Here is a 22,144-nt window from a genome sequence, read left to right on the forward strand (position 1 = left end):
AACAATGGTAGTTCATAATAGTCGGGATTGCTGATGAACATATTGCAGCCTGAGGTGTCTTCGGTTCACCACCAACTTCCAGAAAACGTATTGTGGCGTTATAAGGAGCAGAAAGGAAAAAAAAAAAAAACAGGCATTAAGGCATATGGCACCTAGCAATGTCTTAGACGAATGCCCCAACTATGAAGTTTTCCTATTCGCAGTAACGAAGTTTTGTATGCCGAAGTACAAGCAAGTTGGGATATGTCTGGAAAAATATGATTCAGAAATATCTCTAATGGATTCTCTTCAGGCGATTTCTCGATAGCGTTGTTGTTGTTGCAGAGAATTTTTCCTTTTGTCAAAACAATATCAGTTCCAAAGGTACCCATAGTGACACTGATTAGCTTCCTTTCCTCCAAACCGCAAAAGCAGTCAGCCTGTAGATGTTTCTTCATTAACATGTTTTTGGCTTTCTAATGCGTCAAACAGTTCCAGAACGATCAGTTGTGAGTAGCGTCACTGACGAAGCCTCGTTAAATGTCACTCAGCCAAAAGAACTCTGCAGAATATTATTTTCACGCAAAGCAAGTTAATACACTCACAGATGCACGTACTGCCTGCCTTGTCTGATACGTGTCGTTACCAGTTTTCCGGTAGCTTAAGGTAGTTGATATGTGAATTTAGGTGCAGTCGAAGAAGCCACTGCGAGATGCAAGAAATCTAAAACGAAATACTGTAAGATAATGTGAGACATGTAATTTTATATAGCTTACGTCAAATATGCTGAAATAGCAGAATAATGTAAGGATATGTACTTAACACGACACATATTCATCTGTGTGTGTCTGCTGTTTGTCGAACAAAGTGGCCACTTTTAAAGGATCGGTAAAAGTTTAGGATTAATATTAATACTGCTTTCCTTGGTGTCTCGCCCGTTCGAATTAACCCCACGTACTAGTAAGAGCCAAAGTACGATTATAAAAATGTTTTCAAAAATCAAAAATAAAAATCGGATCAGAGACAAACTAGCTTTCCTTTAGTCACGCCCACTGAGTGAGGTGGCTTAGTGATAAGACGCTCGACTCTCATTCGGGAGGCTGCCGGTTGCAGAAACAGTCAGCACTATATTTCTTGCTATATGCATATTACTCTTTCGGAAAACAAATTACGGATTTTGTCGAATATTTGCTTAAGATATGTGATCTGAGACATTATTAATGCCAGAATGAAAAATGTTCCTACCGTAGGACAAAAAAGGCGACTGTGTTCTGCGCAGAGTTAGGGATGTAAAAGAAGGGAAGTAGTTTTTCGACTTACCTGGCAGCTTCAAAGACATTTAAATCAAAACATCTTGACATATTCCCGCTAATTATTTGTTAGTATTAGTTACCATGTCATGTAATATAATGAATCGTGTCAAGTAACATGATGTTATATCCTATAATACGACTCATGCAATCCTACCATCCCACATGGCATTTGACATATCGTGTACTATAACACAACGTGTCATTAAGGTTTAGGCTGAACGAATCCCCACTCTTGGATCCTTCCTGTTGTAGTCGCACCCCCACTCCCTGATACTTCATACTGTAGAAGCTTCCCACTCTCTAGAAGCACGTAAATTTGTGACTATTTATTCTTACACCCCTCACCGTGCATGTAACAAGGGATCGGTCTAAGAGAGCTCACTGCGCTAGAGAAGTAGGGTTAACTCACAAAAAACGCAAGTATATGTTCTGATTCAAATGTCTTTGAAGCTGCCAGATAAGTAGAAAAGATAGTTCCTCTCTTTCACATCCCTAACTCTGCCAAGGACATATTCACTATTTCTAGACAACCGTTAATTACAAGTATTTGTCTACCTTCTCACAAAATTTGAACCGATTCACTCAAGTCTGAAACACAAAAAGTGGCGGACGAAAAACATTTACAGAAAATGTATTTCTTGCACGTAAAATCCAAACAAAGCACAATTCTTTAAACGGTTGAAAATTATCTTAGACCAAGGTCCTATAAGCTAGAGGAATAAATTAGAACTATGTCTCGCTCCACTCCGAAGTTATTTAAGGAGAGTGTTTTAGCACATAAAACCCAAGTAATATTAGAACGGTGCGCGTAAAAATACTGCCATTAGCTGGGCATTGATTTCAGTCCAGTTATAATCTTTAGCAAAAGGAATTAATCGATTCGCACAATCTGTATAGGCACCAGCTCCGGTTCATCGTTCCAACCTTGCTGAATACACTGTCACGTAGCTACGGTAAGACACCTGTTCGAATGGCTATATAAATGGTTGCTGGTCCCGGTTAAACCAAAGAGTTTTCACCCCGTGTTCCTAGCTCAAATAGGCACCGGGTATAAAAGACGCCACCAAACCGCTATTCTGTGCGCAGCCTTTTCAAACATATTAGTTGCTGCGCTTCCACTGTGAGATGTTTCACAGTTGTAGAACGCTTTGTTTCTGACTTCACCTTAATGCGTATCTTACTTAACATTTAAGATTTAAGCTGTTTGCTTATTGTAAAAGGAATAGAAACGTCTTTTCTGTAAAGCGTGACTGTTTTTAATTGTTGTTGCAGATCCTTCCTTGTCATAGAGCAGTTTTTGGTACATTTACACAGTTTGTAAAAGCAAATCGTCCGATGCGTAAGAAAGCGTCAGACTAGAAATTCAAACCTTATAATTTGGAGTTACGGTTATTGGTAAGGCTTTAACTGGCATTGCTTTGAGGATTTTCAGCGCTCACCCTGTGTGAAAACTGGTAGTTTTCATCAAATGTTGATTGCATTTTAAAGAGTAAGTTCTCTTCTCAGCCAGGTAGGTGAATCATTTCACAAGTCAATATAATTACAGATCGCACCACCTCTAACATTAGTACAATGTCTGGCAAACCACTCAGGCCTTTGAAGAAAATCTTCGAGCTGTTAGGTACTCAAGCTGTCCGTACGACAATAATGGTAACGACGTGTGTCTTTGGTGGCAACACAGAGAATTAGTTGGGGAGGGGTGGGGAGGTGATTTGAAGGCAAGATTCGAAGTTCCTACGCTGACAAGTCCGTTAAGAGCTACCCATTATGCAAGGTGGACCCGAAGTTAACTGACGAAATTTCGAAGTTTGTTGAGGGCTTTTGATACAAGGCGCACATTGTTTCCGGTGCCTCGTTGCAGAGTAATTGCGTTCCGTTTCATTTATCGCGTCCATTTATCATTGTGTCTGTACTGCACCGCAAATATTTGCGGTATAGTGCAGATATCGACGGCATGTGCTGTCTTGTTCGGAAAACAAAGTTGTTTCATTCTTTCACGGTACTTGCTGTTAACAACAATAATGCCCACTCTACTCTTCGCCCCAAGTTTGTCTTCAGTACTACTCAGTTCAGCCTCTGGTTTGTTTTTCCGTCAGTGTTGGTTGTTTGTCAACAGCGATACACAGTAGTAGGGATACCTTTACCAATGAAGCGTTGGCTGGTACACAAATCGCGTATGGATTCACGGAATGCTACTAGTACTCTGAGAGTTGCTAGATTACTCTCTGTGCTGCAAATTTTGGTAATTGAATATTACAAAAAATGGTTCAAATGGCTCTGAGCACTATGCGACTTAACTTCTGAGGTCATCAGTCGCCTAGAACTTAGAAGTAATTAAACCGAACTAATCTAAGGACATCACAAACATCCATGCCCCAGGCAGGATTCGAACCTGCGACCGTAGCGGTCGCTCGGCTCCAGATTGTAGCGCCTAGAACCGCACGACCACTCCGGCCGGCTGCGTATTACAGCCATGTTCACTGTTGGCAGGTACTTTCGCAGGAACAGATGTAACTGGAGTGTTAAGACGCATAAACTATGATTAAATTATTAATTTTTAATGAGTCACCGGATACCAGTGGTTCGTTGTATAACTATACTCAGATAATAATGAGGGTAGTTTGGAAAGTTCTCGGAATGAAATAAAAAGAAGCGATTTACCTCAGTAAAATTTTATTATTCAATATATTCTTTCTGTAGACTAATGCTCTTGGTCCAGCGATTTTCCAGTGCCTTGTCGCATATCAAAAAGTAGATTCCTCCAGGGCTGCAAAATACCCGCCAACTTCGGCTATCAGTTCCTCATTTGAAGGAAATGCCCATCCATCCAAGGAAAATTTTGAGCTTTATGGGGGGAATGGCAGGTTGATGGAGCCAAATCGGGAGAATGTGTTTTTGCCACGCCAACGCCACTAGTGTGTGAGCGCGCTCTGTTTTGAAGAAAGAGGGCTTCCTTCCTTGCCAAACCTGGCATTTTCGCGTATTTTTTGATGTAATTAGTACAGGAGGTTGGCGTAGTATTGTCCCGTAATTTTTTGATCCATGAGAAAATAATTTATCAGCAGAATCCCCTTCGTATCCCAGAAAGCTGACGCCTAGACCTTTCCGTGAGCCCGTATTTTGCTTTGTTTGGTGGTGGTGGTGGTGGTGGTGGTGGTGGTGGATCGACATGTTTGCACTGCTTTGAACTGACTTGCCTTTGGGAATAATAGTGGACCCAAGTTTCTGCAGTGGTCACAAACTGGAGCAAAAGAATCTTGTGCATCGCTCTGAAAACATGTAAAACATTGTTCGGACGTTCCCATTGTGATGCGTTTGTGATCGTGCATCAAGGGTCGGCGCAACCAGCTGGTAGATAACTTCTCATATCCAGTTCTACTGTTGAAATGTGACGTGCCCGTTCAGATGACGTTCCTACAGCTTCAGCAGTTTCTCGCGCTGTCAGTCTGCGATCATCCATGACCATTTTATTCACTTTTGTAGTAGTTTTTGAGGAAATGGCACATCTTGACCGGCCATTACGTGAATCGTGATCTAAGCTCCCCCAAACCAAATTTAAACTCGTTTGTCGACTTGGCAGCTGATGTTTATGAAGGAGCAGAGTCCCGCTAGTGTGTTGCGAAAATCGACATGAATTTCCATTGCTTTCGTACCTTTCTTTATGAAGTTCTTAATCACTGCTTTTCTTTTTTCCCCCAGCGTCGTAAATCACTACAAGGAATAGATATCCGTAGGTACATCCTACCATACACCGTAAGATTGGTGGTGGTTCAAAATGGCTCTGAACACTATGGGACTTAACTTCTAAGGTCATCAGTCCCCTAGAACTTAGAACTACTTAAACGTAAAAGTTTCTATGGGACCAAACTGCTGAGGTCATCGGTCCCTAGGCTTACACACTACTTGATCTAACTTAAAATAACTTAACGCTAACACACACACCCATGCGCGAGGGAGATCTCGAACCTCCGACGGGGGGAGCCGCGCGCGACCCGTGGCAAGGCGCCTTGGACCCCGAGCGGTTAGTGTGTCCATACCACGGATCTATACGTAAGCACTAACGCGTCGTTTGTTGGCTCGTAAAGGAAGATCTATTATTATGCGGAAACCTAGGTACGCCAGCGCTAACACCTGGCGGTGATTCTGCAAACTTTTCAAACTATCCCGGACCAGTTTCCGCAATTTCGTCGGTGAAATTCAGGTAGAGCCTCTATATCTCCAAACTCGAGAGCGCTGCAAAAAACCGTTCTAACCGTTTCGAGTAGTGCAACACCTGGAAACGGCGAGCGCGCAGGCAGGAGGGCGAGCAGGAGTGGGTCTGCGCGCGACCTCTGCGCGAGGGCTGAGGCCAGCCGTATTTACGGTGGCGTCACGGAGGCGCCTTCGCCGCGGCGCGCTTGTCGCCCGTGGCGCAAAAACCGCCTTGTGCGGTCGCGGCGTCGCACCTGGTCCGGCCGGCGGCCTCGCGCCCAGGTAATAAGCCACGAGCGCACGCGCGCGCATATGCGGGCGCCGCCGGTTTTCGGTGCGACAGACACGCCCGATGGGCAGCGCATCCCCTGAGTGGCGGTGGCAGCACGACCGTTGGAATACAGCAGTTGACAACAGTCCTGCCAGTCTCAGTGCACTGTAATGACAATGCCCTCCCACCGACAAGCGCCGAGTATCTGGCTTACAGCTGACAGTCATTACTACAAGCCACAATATCTCGACTGGGCATATTCCAGTCGTCGTGAAGTGAGCCGACGAAGACACGAAGACTTCTCTTGCCCCGCGATGCTTTCAGTTCATGGTGACACTACCTGGCGGACGGTGGCCTCGCTGGTGGAGCTGCGGAACTCGCCGCGGCCATCGGCGAACTCTGTCTTCGTTTAGAGCAAACAGTGAAAGTGACGGTGTTACAGGTATTATCCATGTAGTACCCACTATCACGACAGACCGAAGTGGCGCAGTGGTTAGCGCGCTCCACTGGAGTTCGAGAGAACGTCTGTTCAAATCCGCATCCCACCATCCAGATTTAGGTTTTCCCTGATTTCCCTAAACCGCTCGAAGCAAATACCGAGACGGTTCCTTTGAAAGTGAGCGCCCGGTTTCCTTTCACATGCTTGAAACAATCCAAGCTTGCTCTCCGTCTCTAATGACCACGTTGTCGACGAGACGTCAAACCTTAATCTTCCATCGTTCCTCTCTCCCTCCCGCTATAACGGCTCATCAGATTTGCCGCCACGGATTCTCTAATAATGAAGCACAAAAAGATCGTAGTTCATAAAAGTTATACTTGTTCACTATCACAAGATTGTTCTTACAGCAGCACTGCACACAGTGGACAAATCATCTTTACTTACCAATGTTACAGACATCTTCATTATCCACCAACGTCAAAGACATCGAAAAAATAGAAGTAGAAAAATTCAGAAGAATATTTTGGCCCAAAACTCAAGATGGTATCTGAAGGCGCAAAATGTCAGGAGAATTGTATTCGCTGACTGAGCGTTTTACCTCAGATGCACAGAAAAGAGAGATGAAATTCTACGGTCGTATTGTACGAATGGACAACTCTGAAGGCCACTGTGGCCGAGCGGTTCTAGGCGCTTCAGTCCGGAACCACGCTGCTGCTATGGTCGCAGGTTCGAATCCTGCCTCGGGCACGGATGTGTGTGATGTCCTTAGGTTAGTTAGGTTTAAGTAGTTCCAAGTCTAGGGAACTGATGACCTCAGATGTTAAGTCCCATAGTGCTTAGAGTCATTTGAACCATTTTTGAACAATTCTGAATCTGACCAAGAAAATCTTACACATCATCAACGGAGCCCGACATTCCAAAATACAGTTGCTGGTAGTCACCCAAAGTGACCTCATAGAGATAGGTATCGACCCACTACTAACTACACCGACTACATACAGGCACAAAATAATAAACACATAATGTCGTGACCAAGAACCCCACAGGAAGGAAATTTTGAAACTTAAAAACGCATGCAGCCAAGAAACAAGACAGGCCAGAAGTGAAAGGATGAGGAAGTTTTGGAAGGATAAGAAGGACAAGAAAGTCCGACATCCACGTGCTCCATAGAGGGCGAAACGAAATTATATGTATGTACTATAATGAAGTCCAAAAAGTTCTTTCCGTGGTCAAAACGGTTGTGTTCTGTTGCACTCGCTTCAAGTCCGGCGGATACAGAGTGTTCAGCAATGCCAGACGTGGATCATTGTAAGAGGCGACTGCAGCTTTACTGTTCGGCGCAGCGTTTCTCGAAGCGCGCCTCGTCTGGTAAGCCATACGAAAATGCCAAAGTATTTTGTAAATTTCAGCCTTCCGCAGTAACGTACACTACGTGTTCAAAAGTATCCGGATACCTGGCTGAAAATCACAAGTTCTTGGTGCCTTCCGTCGGCAATGCCGGAAATCAGTATCTTGTTGGCGCAACCTTAGCCTTGATGACAGCTCCCACTCTCGCAGGCGTACTTCAATAACGTACTTGAAGGTTTCTTGGGGAATGGCAGCCCATTCTTCACGGAGTGCTACACTGAGGAGAGGTATCGATGTCGTTCGGTGAGGCCTGGCATGAATTCGCCGTTCCAAAATATCGCAAAGGTGTGAAGGCTAGTCCATTACATGGATGTTATTGTCGTGTAACCACTCCGCCACAGGCCGTGCATTATGAACAGATGCTCGATCGTGTTGAAAGATGCAATCACAATCCCGGAATTGCTCGTCAACAGTGGGAAGCAAGAAGGTGCTGAAAACATTAATGTAGGTCTGTGCTGTGACAGTGCCACTCAAAACAACAAGGGGTGCAAGCCCCCTCCATGAAAAACACGACCACACGATAACACCACTGCCTCCGAATTTTAATGTTGGCACCAAATACACTGGCAGATGACGTTCACCGGGCATTCCTCATGCCCACACCCTGACATCGGATCGCCACATTGTGTACCGTGATTCGTCACTCCACACGCCGTTTTTCCACTGTTCAGTTGTCCAATGTTTACGCTCCTTACACCAAGCGAGGCGTCGCTTGGCATTTACCGCCGTGATGTAAGGCTTATGAGCAGCTGTTCGACCATGAAATCCATGTTTTCACACCTCCCGCCCAACTATCTTGTAGTGGATCCTGATGCAGTTTGGAATTCCTGTGTGATGGTCTGGATAGACGTCTGCCTATTACACATTACGACCCTCTTCAACTGTCGGCGGTCTCCGTCAGTCAAAAGACGAGGTCGGCCTCTAAGCTTTTGTGCTGTACGTGTCCCTTCACGTTTCCACTTCACTATCACATCGGAAACACTGGAGTGTGGAAATTTCGCGTACAGACGTATTGACACAAATGACACACAATCACCTGACCAAGTTTGAAGTCCTTGAGTTCCGCAGAACGCCCCATTCCTCTCTCTCACGATGTCTAATGACTACTGAGGTCGCTGATATGGAATATCGTCAGTAGGTGGCACCTAATATGAAAAACGTATGTTGTTGGGGGTATCCGGATTCTTTTGATCACATAGTGTATCATACTTTACTGAGCCCAGAAGATCTATAGTCTTAGATGATAAGCGGAAACTACTTTAGCTTGAGACTACTGGGCGATTATGATTGTCTTAAACGAAATATTGTCAACAAACAGATCCTTTTCCTAGTTTTTGGCTTTAACTGATACTGCTCTGTTAGTCAGCAGAGTGGAACATTCATTTCCTCTGAAAACTGTCATGAGACAAGTGAGCTCTTTAGGCAAAACATTTACATTCGAGACTGTGTGAGCTCTGTTTGGAAGTATTTTGTCAAACCGTCCAGAGAAGACAGGCAACCATCTTTCTGTATTTCCATAGAAAATTGAATAATGTTGTGAGTGGAGTTGGGATAATATAAAAACTCCATTATTTTATCATTTTCAAAACAGAAGTGTGGAAGTATCGTTTGCATAACTCCGAAACAATTTGGTTCAAGAGGTGCTAGTACTACTTAAAAAAGCTGGCTAGCAGGGAAAAAGATGGCTACCATGGAGACACTGTCAGCCTGCGCAAGAAATTTTGGTCCAATGTAAAATAAGTTGAGAGTGCGGTGAAACAACATAGTGACATCTGCCTCAATTTTTTTTTTTTTTTACAAATTAGCACCAAGTCGAAATATCGTGTAGTGAGGTGAAGGACGACTCACTGCGAGCCCGAAACGTGTCTGAATATTCAGTTTGCCAGGAATGTTTTGAAATTCACAATAAACCTGATAACGTTGCATGGCAGTCCAGCAGTTACGGTTCGCCTACAGCCATTTATTATTACTCTGCTTCAGCTTGAATGTAGAATAAAAGTTGGTTTGATAGAAAGTCATGTTTACGGCTCTCACAAAGTAATCTTTAAAAAAGGCTACAGTTTAATGAAATTTTGGGAATCAAATTATTGTACCATTAAACTATTTACAACACCTTGCATATGCTGACTAACGTAATTGTCAGCAAACTACCAACAACACGAAATATGGATTTGTTTAGATGGTATTCCTATTGGATGGAACACACATTCGAGGGGTGTGACAATAACATGTGCATGAATAAAACAGAAAAGGTTGCCTCAAAGATCCCCCAGTTCAACAAAACTCTCAGTACGATCCTTGCACCATTGTGGAGCATATTAAAAATGTACCTGTACAAGAGAGAATTCTTGACCGATTCATAGGCGCCTGCAGGCAAGCAACCTGTAGACACATCTCAGATGCTTCATGCCCACAAGCAGGTGCTAGTGGCAGTGGAGCAGCAGTCAGCTGTAGGTTCTAAAAGGGGTTGCCTGTCTGCAGGCCCCTACGAATTGGTCAAGAGTTCTCTCTGTACAGGTACATTTTTAAAATGATCAAAACAGGTGTGCAAGTGATACCTAGGGTGTTGCCGAACTGGACGCCACAAGAGGATGTAACGCAAGAGGGTTGAAAAGCCTGCTGCTTCGGATAACGTTCAAATTTCACCGAATGGTTTTGAGGGATCTTTGATTTGATTTTATCAGGAAAACAGAAACAACATTGGTCAAGCCCCCTGCTGCACGCACCGAAACAGAGTTTATTTTGTGGCATCGTTCCCTGTATCTTCAGTAAAGCCAACCAGTGGCCGTGAACAGTGCAGGGAGGTCCTTTACCAGTGCTCTGCTAGACACAGTTTCTTTACGTCTGGTTGATCCGAATATTCTGTATCTTTTAATCTCCAATGCCTCGCATTCAAAATCAAGTGTGATGCGGTTTCCTCGCCCACACCACACATTCTACATTTGGTGTCTTCTTCTGTTATCCCAATTTCACGTAGGCGTTTTTTTGAAATTCCCATGGCCTGTCAATAGTACAACCATGGGTTTCATTTCACTCCTGAGGGGTCCATAGTGGTTCTGCCTTGTGTGCCAGAGCAAAAATTACATTCGCACTACACTCCAAAGGGGTTAGGTCGCTTTCAATGGGGTTTCAGCCCTGCAGTGTCCTTACAGAAGGGGTGAATCGCCTGGGGGTTGTCGGCAGAGTGAAAGGGTGTCCAGAGCGTAGTTCTGTTGCACGTCGCACTGCACAAGAAGTGTGTGTAAATAAACGCCCCAGAGGAAGTAGTAGTTTCATTGACGCCCTTTATGCTCCCTCCTGAGGTCTTTTCTTGACGATACTCAACGGCGGTGTGCCTGATAAATTTTCAGCCCCTGATATCAGTGCTAGACGTCACGGTTCTGATCTCCATCGGAAAGGCTGCAAGGGAAGGGAAGAGATGGGTTAAGAGGGGTGTGACCTTCCCATTGTGTGACACGTCCGCAATGGCGTCGGGCAGAATTATGGTGAAATTTGTTGCCAATGTGACCTCACTAACTCCTCCTTACACCTCAATCGATGTTCTGAGCTCTGGCCTTTATTTGTATGAGTCGATACCTTACTCCTTGAAGTGTTGCCTATCCCGACGGTGACGTCAAAGGGAAGTTGTTGGCACCTTCTAGCCGAATTTCATACTTCTTCGTCTCAATGGGGGAAAGTAACAGGGTTTCAAAACAGCGGCCCTTCCTTTCTTTTGTGCAGTGTAGAATCATGTGCATGACCTGGGCCGGTCAGCGTATACTCGTTGTTAGCACGAGTACGGAGCCAGTGCCGGCGGAATGTATGGAGCGTTGAACTGTTGCTATCTCGCGGTGCGGATCGCGCAGCGTCACGTTCTCCGCAGCCGGAGGACAGGCGCGTCCTCGTCAACTCACGTTGCCCCGTTATCAGCCGCCGCCTGTCCACGGCTACCGACGCCACGCGATGGCCTCCGCTCCGCCATTCCCGCGCGTTTTTTGTGCGGCCGCCACGCTGCCTAACAGAGCACACATTGTCAGGCGGCATCACCTCACCCTTCATCTACGCACGGGCACCTTTCTCATTGTCACGTTTTATCTTTTAATGTAGTTACATGGACTACAATCTTAAACTTACAGGTCCTGCTGACTACGTTGTTTCGTTTGTATCAGTAATATTAACTCCTGTTAGTAGGAATTTTATCTTAGAAAATTTGTTTGTTCTGTTTTCTTATTTCAAATCCCCACGAACTGGTACCTGAAGCGGATGGGGCTACGTTTGGCCAATGTTCTTACAACGGCTTATAGTAAAAAACACATAAGGTGATAATTTTGATTTTAAAGCTATACATTAGTGACAGTTCTATAAAACTTTGTTACACACAGGTGATTTACATGACATAAGAGATGTGTAGACTGTCCCTAGTATTATCAAATCTATATATTAATCTAGTAGTAAAGGAAATCAAGGATAAATTTCGACGCGAAATTGAAGTGAAGAAATTAAAGTGAAGGAAGAAGAAATAAAAACGTCCAGGTTTGCCCATGACATTGTAATTCAGTCAGAGAAGATAAGGAGCGTGAAAGGGCTATTGAAGGGAATGCGCAGTGTCTTCAAAAGAGGATATAAGATGATCACGCCGGCCGGGTGGCCGAGCGCTTCTAGGCGCTTCAGTCTGGAACCGCGCGACCGCTACGATCGCATTTTCGAATCCTGCCTCGGGCATGGATGTCTGTGATGTCGTTAGGTTAGTTAGGTTTAACTAGTTCTAAGTTCTAGGGGACTGATGACCTCAGAAGTTAAGTCCCATAGTACTCAGAGCCATTTGAACCAAGATGATCAACAAAACCTAAACAAGAGTAAGGGAATGCAGTCGAATTAACTCGGGCGATGACGAAAGTATTAGGACGCGAGACATTAAAAGTAGTGGACGAGTTTTAGCATTTAGTTAGTAAAATAAGTGATAGCCGAACGAGAGAAAGAGTATAAAATGCAGACTAAAAGTAACGACAAAAGCATTTCTGCAAAAGAGAAATTTGTTAACATCGAATATAAATTTAAGTGCCAGGAGACCTTTCCTGTAGGTGTTTCCTAGAGTATAGTTCGTACCGAAGTGAAATGCGGACAATAAAGAGTTGAGATGAGAATAGAATAGAAGCTTTACAAATGCTATACTCCAGGAGAATGATGAATATTAAATGGGTAGATCAAATCTAACGAGGAGGTACTGAATCAATCTAGTGAAAGAAGTTTACGGCATATCCCCACTAAAGGAAGTGGTTGGTTGATTCGACACTTCCCTAAGGCTTGAAGTAATCGTTAATTTGGTGATGGTAAGAACTTGGTACGTGGGAAGGGGGGGGGGGGCGAGGGGGTTGGGTTAAAAATTGTAGAGGGACTTCAAGGCACGAATACAGTAAGAAAATATAAAAATATGCAGGTTGCGGTAGTCATGTGTAGATTAAGACTCTTGCAGGATAAACTAGCAAGGAGGACTGAATCATACCAGTCTTCGGACTAAAAACGACGACAACAACAACAACAGCAGGTGATGATGGTGGTATAAGCCGATCACAGTATTATTGCACCTGAAAATGGAGGCGCTTCGATCGGCTTATCGTGAATTTTTATCTTGATATTTCACGGGTACACGATGATACACTTGATAGTTTAGCCACAACTGTCTTGAAATCCTGCACAGTTCCGTGTGTTCTTTGTAGTCATCACTGTACTTGTTACTATAACGTCACCACGTGTTTCCTATAACGGCCACGCGAGGCCAAGTGCAACAGTATCTTGTTCAAGAGGTACTGCAATCAAAAAAAATGATCACTTCCCAGTCGCGTAGGTGTGGTGTGTTGACTGATGTGCCGAATGGAGGTTTAAACCTTTAATGTGTCGCCATTAAGGCAATCGATATGTGAAGATGCTTCATGAGCGGAAGTAGTAATAAATCAAATTACACGTGAATAGGTATATATGGGCCGTTGGGAAATGGAAATAATAATTGCTTGAATAAATGGTAAAATTGATTGGAAGACTAGTTGAAAGAAATTTTAAGGTAATTCATGAATCTGCACACAATCCTGGGTGAACTTTAACTAATACCGATATCAACAGACCGTCAGTATCAAAACATTCAATGTCAAAAACATAATTTTTATTACGTACGGCTTCACATTAATTCCATTGTGTTCAGTTGTGATAGTGACAATGTCGATGCAGGGTCGCTGTTTCCCATATCGTGTAAATTCTTCTTGTCTGCTCCGAACATCTTGATGCAGGATCTCGGCGGCGAGTGAAACGATGAACAGATAGGACATCTGAAATGTACGACTAAATTTTGCTTTCCTAATAACTTTTTATAACACTTTTAAATTACGGTTGAAATACACATTTTTTAACAATGCTGGTACGACGGATCCATGCATACATCCACACGTTACCACTTATCGATAAAAACAGGTGAAGATACAGGAATTAATAAATTGAAGAGCGTATTTCTTATTTTGTTTCAATACATTATCATTGCCACAAAACAACTCGTTAATTTATTTATCGATGTCTATAACCCATTCAGTTTACATATAGCTTAAATATAAGAAAATAAAAGAATGAAAAAATAATATGATTCAACACACACGCTGCTTCTGGAAGTTTATTTGTGCATTAAATGTGACCACATTGAAGATGGGATTATGTTTACAACCATGAAGGGGGGGGGGGTCCTTATTAATCTAATTGCGGGGGAAGGTGGGGTAGAAGTAGAAAGGAAAAACATCACGGAATATATGAGATACTGTATTTTTATCTATGATTGGTAGAATGGGCTTATGTGTGAGGACGGGTACCAGTGTTGAGTGGGAGTTGGTTCACACGCGTCAGGAGAGCATAGACAAGGCTGGAAAGTGCATGTGACATCGAATTGGGGTGTATAGTGAGGCATGGCATCTGGATTGAAGATAAGAGGAGTGAATGTGAATAGTCGGACGGGATTACCCCGTCTGGGTACTGGATTAGTAGGTGCTCCAGGAAGAGCACGGAGGGGAAACATAGGACATGGTATAGGATGCGAGTTGTGCAAAGCAACCCGACACGGAAGACGAGGTGGAGTGCAGGGGATATGTAAGCTCTGAGCGGCGGAGATCCACAAATTGCGTTTAATTCCATTTAAAACGTTTATCGAAACTACACTCGCAGACTAGAACTTGGAGCTTCCTTATTAGTTTCTGACACTGACATCGGGGTCATCTCTTTTATCGCAGTCGTTATATGTATTTTGTACTGTTTTCGCTAAACGCCTTTGTACTTGATCGGTCGTAGATGAAACTTGGTGAAAATTACTCGCTCCGTCAAGGACCCTTCTTACTCGCAATGGCCGCCAAAGTCAGCCAGCAGAGTCAACGCGGCCTTCTCGTGACGGTGGCTTCCGCAGCCAGCCGAGCGCCGTTTTGGGTTCGTTATCTCGCTAGTCGTTTGGTGAGCTGGCATCGTCTGGCCCCGGCTCTATCTGTCAAGGCGCTACTTTTCCCCCGGAACACAGATTAATTTTCACTGTACAAGCGATTACCCCCTCGTTCAGTGACCCCTCTTAATGGCTCTATTATCTGCGTAGTCACGATCCTTGATGGGCAGCAATGTGAACAACGTACAAGACACTCCCCGATAGAGAAAATCCGGAAAGTCGAAGTGTGATTAACGGTTTTCAAACCTATTTTATCAAAGCTGTTACGTTTCGTTTCTGAAAATACAGCTTCTGGCTGCACATATCAATTCATGTCTTAGAATTTCAAATACTTACAAATGGTTCAAATGGCTCTGAGCACTATGGGACTTAACTTCTAAGGTCATCAGTCCCCTAGAACGTAGAACTACTTAAACCTAACTAACCTAAGGACATCACACACATCCATGCCCGAGGCAGGATTGTAACCTGCGACCGTAGCGGCCACGCGGTTCCAGACTGTAGCGCCTTTAACCGCTTGGCCACACCGGCCGGCAAATACTTAAACCAAAGTTCCTATAAAACTTATTGACCTAGGAGGATATTAGACATTTTTCTGGCGATAATCACAAAATATAAACTTCCCTGAAATCTTCTCCGATTATTTGAACAGTTGTAGTGTCATCTTGAAGCGACGTCCCCTGCTACTCACCTTCGCCTGCGATGACAATTAATAAGCTATTTGCAACGCTGATCGAAGAAGACTGTGGCACTCAGCTGAAAACACGAGGACATTTGAAGGGCTTGGCAGAACAAAGTGATTAAGAAAGAGAGACATTTTCAATTACCGCATGTAATATAATGGTTAAATTCAAAGACAAGAACATTGAATATGCCTAGATAATTTATGAAGCAGACAGAATCCTTGCTGAGTTCAGGGTCGGCATTCTCCCACAGATACCTTCATTTCACCTGCGAAATTAGCTGAGAATGTCTGCATTTTTATGTCACACACCTAGCTTTTTTAAGAGAGAACAAGCGATGAAAAGTCAGTTGTTATTCTGAATCAAGAAAAAAAAACTGGCGGAAAGCGTTCATCATTCGTGTGCTTTCTTATTATTTTATGTTGTTTTTAATAATTTCAGTACTTTTGTTAGTTGAGCTATACAAGGTTTCGTTTTGTTATAGACTGACACAGTCAATAGGTACTTTGTCCGGCCATGTGATGAGTGTACCTGCCGATGAGCGCAATGAAATGAAATGAAATGCAACGATCGTACGGCGCTGATGGCCGGCAATACCCAATTGTATTCTGACAAAAATAAATGAATCTATTAGTTTCATTCCCATATACAGATACCACATACTCTCAAAATTGTCAACACAGATAAATTTCATAGCTTAAGTCTAGAATCGATAGGTTAAAAAGTTGACACGTTTATCTTTGCCTGCTTCTCATATTTGGGACCAGATATGCAAGTAGAAAATGGACTCACAACCCTATACCTAGGTAGCGCAGTAATATTTAAGTTTGTGAAGCAAGGTTAAAGAAGTATTTCGTTTAGTTAATACAGGACAAAATAATAATCGAAGCAGACGAAGATTTAGAGAACGCTTTAGAGAAATCTTTTGACAGCGTTGATTGGATTACAGTCCATGAAATTCTGGAGGTAGCACGGATGAAATACAGAAACAGAAATATATATACGCAACTTGTGCAGAAACCAGACGTCATTCGGAAAAGTCGAAAGGCATGAAAGCGAAGTAGTGGTTGAGTAGGGCCTAAGACAGTATTGTGGGACATTCGCGACGTTATTCAATCTGTTCATTAAGCATGTTTTTTTGGGAAGCCAAAGAAAAACTTGGAGAAAGAGCTAATGTTCAGGGATAAGAAATAAAAATTTGAAATTTACTGATGACATTGTAAAAATTCTGTCACAAACAGCAAAGGACTCTCGCAGAGGTTTTTTTCCCCTTGGGCCTTATCTTGGCACTTTTTTCCTCTGCCCTTCAAACCAGTACCCTTCGTTCAACTTTCGACCAATCTATCTCCAGATGAGCACGTATTAATGGCTGATCATAACCAGACATATGCAAAAACCGCAGTATCCACATCCTTTGGTGGAAACTAAGCAATATGCAGAGATGGTAGTTGACCTTTGTGTTGGCCATCATACCGGTGTGGGTGTAGAAGAGCTCCACCCTAGAAAAAAAAGAAAAAAAAAGAGAGCAAGTGATTTGGAAGAGCTGCTGAACGGAATAAACAGTGTCTTGAAATTCTGTAAGACGAATATCTACAAAAAGAAACAAGGATAGTAAAGGTAGACTTATTAAATCGGGCGATATTCAGGGAACTAGATTAAGAAATGATGAGTTTTGCCTTTTGGGCAGTAAAATAACTAATAGCTGAATGGAAAGGATATGAAATATAGACTGGAAATGTCAAGAAAAAGTTTACGAAAAAAACGAAAATTTTAAAACCGAATGTGTTAGAAAATCTTCTGTGAAGATATTTGTCGGGAGTACAGCCTTGTACAGAATGGAAGCGTGGACGATACGCAATTCAGACGAGAAAAGAAGAAAACGTTTTGAAACGTGGTGCTACAGAAGAATGTTAACAATTAGATTTATAGATCAAGTAACTGAGAATAACGTTCTGAATCGAACCGAAGAAAAAGTAATTTATACCAGAACATGACTAAAAGAAGGGATCGGTTTATAGAACACATCCTGAAACATCAAGGAATTGCCAGGATTGTCACCTTCATCATAGGTCGTTGTGCTCATTGCTGAGCGTTGTGACCCCACGAACCAAGCGTCTCCATCTCGGACTGTTACCAGCTTTTCTTTGAGTCTGTTGAAGAGACTGACTAGAGATATTCTTGATTTGATATATCTACCTGGTCGCTGGTACCTCCTTCGTGCCCTCGACCTTTCCTTCCAGGATTATTTTCTAGTGACACCATTTCATACGCAGCGTCCTGCATCAACACCGGCCAGGTTCCCACGAAAGATTTTTTGGGGAGGGGGGAACGAGGCAGCAAACCGGAAAGCTAATTTTACCTAGTGTGACCTGTTAAACTATGATATACAGATTCAATTGAACCTTTTAACAGATCAGACTAGCAGTGGTCAAGAATTGATTTGCTGTTTTCATTCGCCTTAAAATATTCATAAAAGTGGTAATAGCTCAAATTTCCGCATAACTGCTAGATAAATATTGATTTAATTTACAGCAGTGTTACTGCATTGTCAGTCTCAATACTACTAGAAAATCTCCATTGTATCTAGTATAAGCCCAAACCCAAACATTTTGGGAGTGGGGGGGAGGGGGAGGGGGAGAGAGCGAGAATTCCTCCCCCCTCCCCCCGCCCATTCACCTACAGCGTGCGGGCCTGGCGCCAACGCTCAATTCTTGCCTCAATACGCTGCTTGTTTCTGACCTTAAGGGTCCGTGTTTCGCAACCGTAAAAGAGGACTAAAAACACGAGCGCTTTAACAAGCTGGATCTTTGTGCTTTTCGTTATCTCACTGTTATGTCGGATCTTGGTGAACTACTTCGTAGCCACTCGCAGAGATGAGGCTCTTGCACTGTAGAGACTAGCGGAGAAAGCTGCGTCAAACCAGTCTTCAGACTGACAATACTAAGAACATGGACAGTTTAAGAGAGGACCAATTGCATACTTTGAACCTGAGGACGGTAATTACGCTCTCGTAGCAGTTCTTGTCAGGCTGTAATCAATGCTTGAGGTTGCTGTGTATTGTGTTGAAAAGCTGCAAATATTAACACATTTAAGTTCTCTGTGGTGCCTAGCAGGTACAGGCATCAGCAAAAACTCCCAAAAAATAAGTGATCAAACGAAATTTAGCAGCCAATCGACTTAAAAGCTACTGTAGATAACCATCTACAGAAAAAGAACGACGGAAACAACTATAAAAGACATCTCCGTACCCAATTAAATATACTGTTTGGAGATAAAAGAATTACATATGGCGTTACCACAGTATCGGGGTACTTGGTTCTGAAAATTTTTTACGATATGTTATGTTTTATTGAAGCTGATGATTTGAAATAATTTTAGTAAAAACTGTTAAATTCAATGTAGAAATGTAGGGTGATGCACGATTGATGTAACACCCGATAGTCACGAGATCGTCGGATCTGGTCCGCTTTTTTGTGTAACATGTAGGAAGCATGAACCGTAGAGAGAACGGAGACTAGACTGTTGCGTGACAAGCAGGGGTGGAGAAGAGGGCTGAGGTAGGCTGCCCCTTAAAAACCAGGAAACCGCCTCTATGCTTTGCTTTGGTTAGGAGTAACTGTCGTGTGCAGTAATTGTTGGCGCCACATCGTGCTGCCCTCCAACTGAGTGATTTAGGGCGCTAGCTCCTGGACGCCTCGAGTTCAGATTATTCTGACGCTTTACTTGTGTTGGTGTTGCAGCCCGCTGTACTCTCGGAGCACGCTGTACCCCAGCTCCATGTCCTACCTCACCACCAGCGCCGCCGACGTCGGCCAGGCCGTCGCAACGTCGCCCATGTGGACGCAAGGTACGTCTCTAATTCACCGCATCCAGTCTCTGTAAACTTACAACTTGCTATAATTGTCCAGAAACTGCAACTACTCAAGTACACACTTGACAGCCAAATTCGCTATTGCCTTTGAGATCTCACAGGTTTCCCCGGGGTTTAGCAAGGTCGTTGATTACATTTCATGCACGATATTTGGACGACGGACCCAACCATTGTCGTCTCCAAGTGTTGCGAAATGTGTTACTAGAAGTCGCGGACTGGACAGCAGCCAGACTGTCAAGTACTGTTGGTGTCTCGCAGCTGTTTAGACTGTCTGATCAAATGTATCCGGAAGCAATGTGGATTGACCACTAGACGTCAGAAGAGGCCATGCGCCAATATGAGAACAGGCGGGGACCAAACAGCGAGGTCATTGATCCCATCGGATTAGTGAAGGATGGGGAAGGAAGTCGGGCGTGCCCTTTCAAAGGAACCATCCCGTCACTTGCCTCAAGCGGCTTAAGGAAATCACGGGAAACCTAAAACAGGATGGTCGGACGTGGGATTGAACCGTCGTCCTCCCTAACGCGAGTGCAGTGTGCCAACCACTAAGCCACCTCACTCGGTAAAGGCGGGGAGTGTTGTGTTGATGGTAGAGAAGCAGATGGGTCGGTCAGGAGAGGTCAAGAACTTCGAATATGCACTAGTCGTTGAATGTCATCTGAGTAACACATCCAGCAGGGACATTCCAACCCTTATAAAGCTTACCGTACAGACTGTTGTTTTTCCGGAATTGGTACAAATTTTCACTCGCTGCTTCAGTTCATACACACACAAAGTCATATCTGCATGAGTCCAGTAAATTCTCTGAAATTGTGTCATTTAATTTGTATAGCTTCCCACACCTGGGTTTCAGACTGGATTTCCCATTTACGTTCGATGCTGACAGGAGGTGCTATTCCAGAATATGGAGTCGCGCGTGGTAGCCGCACAGTCTAGGGCGCCTTGTCACGGTTCGCGCAGCTCCTTCCGTCGGAAGTTAGACTCATCCCTCGGGCATGGCCGTGTGTTGTCCTTAGCGTAAGTTAGTTTAAGTTAGATTAAGTGGTGCGTAAGCCTAGGGACCGATGACCTCAGCAGTTTGGCCCTATAGGAATTTACCATAAATTTCCAAATTTTTTTCAGAACATTGAGAGCCTCAGCAATTCTTTTCGTGTACAAGGGGAAATCTGAAGTTGACTGTGGCGGCAGTGAGAATTTGGATCGAGGAGAAGGCGTGCCAGGGTAATCCGTGCAGTTGTATGAAACGCTGTGCCAAGGTGTCTTAGTGGATAACGCACCAGCCTAGTAAGCATGAGAGCAGAGATTTTTACTCGTTGCTTAAGTCTATATACATAAAAAGACTATTGATGACGTGAACTTGAAATGCGAAGGAAAAATGCCCAGCCAAATCACCACCAGGCAGACCTCATGTACTGACACACAGGGACCATCGAGAATTGTGGACGGTGGCTGAAAAAAAAAAAAAGGAATAAATCGACGGAATTGGATCACTCCTGAGCTCCAAACTGCTGCCCGCTGTCCAGCTAGCACAGTCACTGCGCGAATGGAGTGAAAAAGAACGGGCTACACTGGCCGAACAGGTCCTCACAAGCCACACATCTCTTTAGTCAGTGCTAAGTGATGCATGAAGTGGCGTATAGAGTGACGCCAATGAACAGTGGGTGACTGGAAGCGAGTGATTTGGAGTGGTGAATCGCGCTAATATCCTGTGGCAACGCGCTGAAAGAGTTTGGGTTTGACTAATGCCTGGAGAACGTTACCTGCCGTCAAGTGCAGTAACAACAGTGAAGAAAAGAGGAAGCAGTGTTACAGTATTGGCGTATTTTTCGTGGTTAGTGTGTAGTCCCCTTATTGTACTCAACAAAACGCTAAAGTCGAAGGATATGACCACGGTTTAAAACATTGTGTACTGCATACAGTAGAGGGGCAATTCGGAGACGCTGACTGTGTCAGCAGTTTACGACCCTGTCATAAAGCTGCATCTGTGACCAATAGTCTGTGAACAATAACCTTTCCAAAAATAGACCGGTCTGCTCAGTGCCCCGACCTAAACCCAGTGTAAATCCTCTGGGATGAGTTAGAACATCAACTTCGCTACAAACCCCAGGGTTCAACAACGCTGCTTTCTCTGGTTTCGATTCTTGAGGAAGAATGAGTTATCATTCCTCCACAGCCATTCCGACACCTCACTGTAATTCCCTGAAACTCTCATTCTCTCAGTGTTTTCCAGCTGTGATGAATGATATGGCCTGGACATCTCAACAAATTGTGGTTCGAACCCTGAGCCTTGTCCTCCCGACATATTTTTCGTGTCCCAGAAACTTAAATTTCCACCACGATACTGGTCTCGTCTTATTTCCTTTCACTATTACGAAATACGAGGTCAGTACCGTGGTGAAACATAAGTGTGAAATCTATGGAAATAAAGATGTCGTAAAATCTTATCTTTTGCGGAGGGTTCAATTGTTGTTAGTAATCGTATGTCATTTAGAAACCACTTTGTAAATGATGTACATATTTTATTTTTACTTCTAAATTTACAGACACAC

General features: G+C 43.7%; 1 protein-coding gene across 1 annotated transcript in view; it reads left to right on the forward strand.

Annotated features, from left to right (window-relative positions):
* Window positions 1-22,144, forward strand: part of LOC126235186 (transcription factor GATA-6-like) — a 520,767-nt gene that overhangs the window by 338,779 nt on the left and 159,844 nt on the right. Inside the window, exon 3 of the mRNA XM_049943916.1 lies at window positions 19,465-19,571. Within this exon, the coding sequence (XP_049799873.1) occupies window positions 19,465-19,571 (107 nt within the window). The remainder of the gene's footprint in view (window positions 1-19,464; window positions 19,572-22,144) is intronic.

The sequence above is a fragment of the Schistocerca nitens genome, chromosome 2 (genome assembly GCF_023898315.1).
Source record: "Schistocerca nitens isolate TAMUIC-IGC-003100 chromosome 2, iqSchNite1.1, whole genome shotgun sequence".
In the NCBI taxonomy this organism is placed as follows: Eukaryota; Metazoa; Arthropoda; class Insecta; order Orthoptera; family Acrididae; genus Schistocerca; species Schistocerca nitens.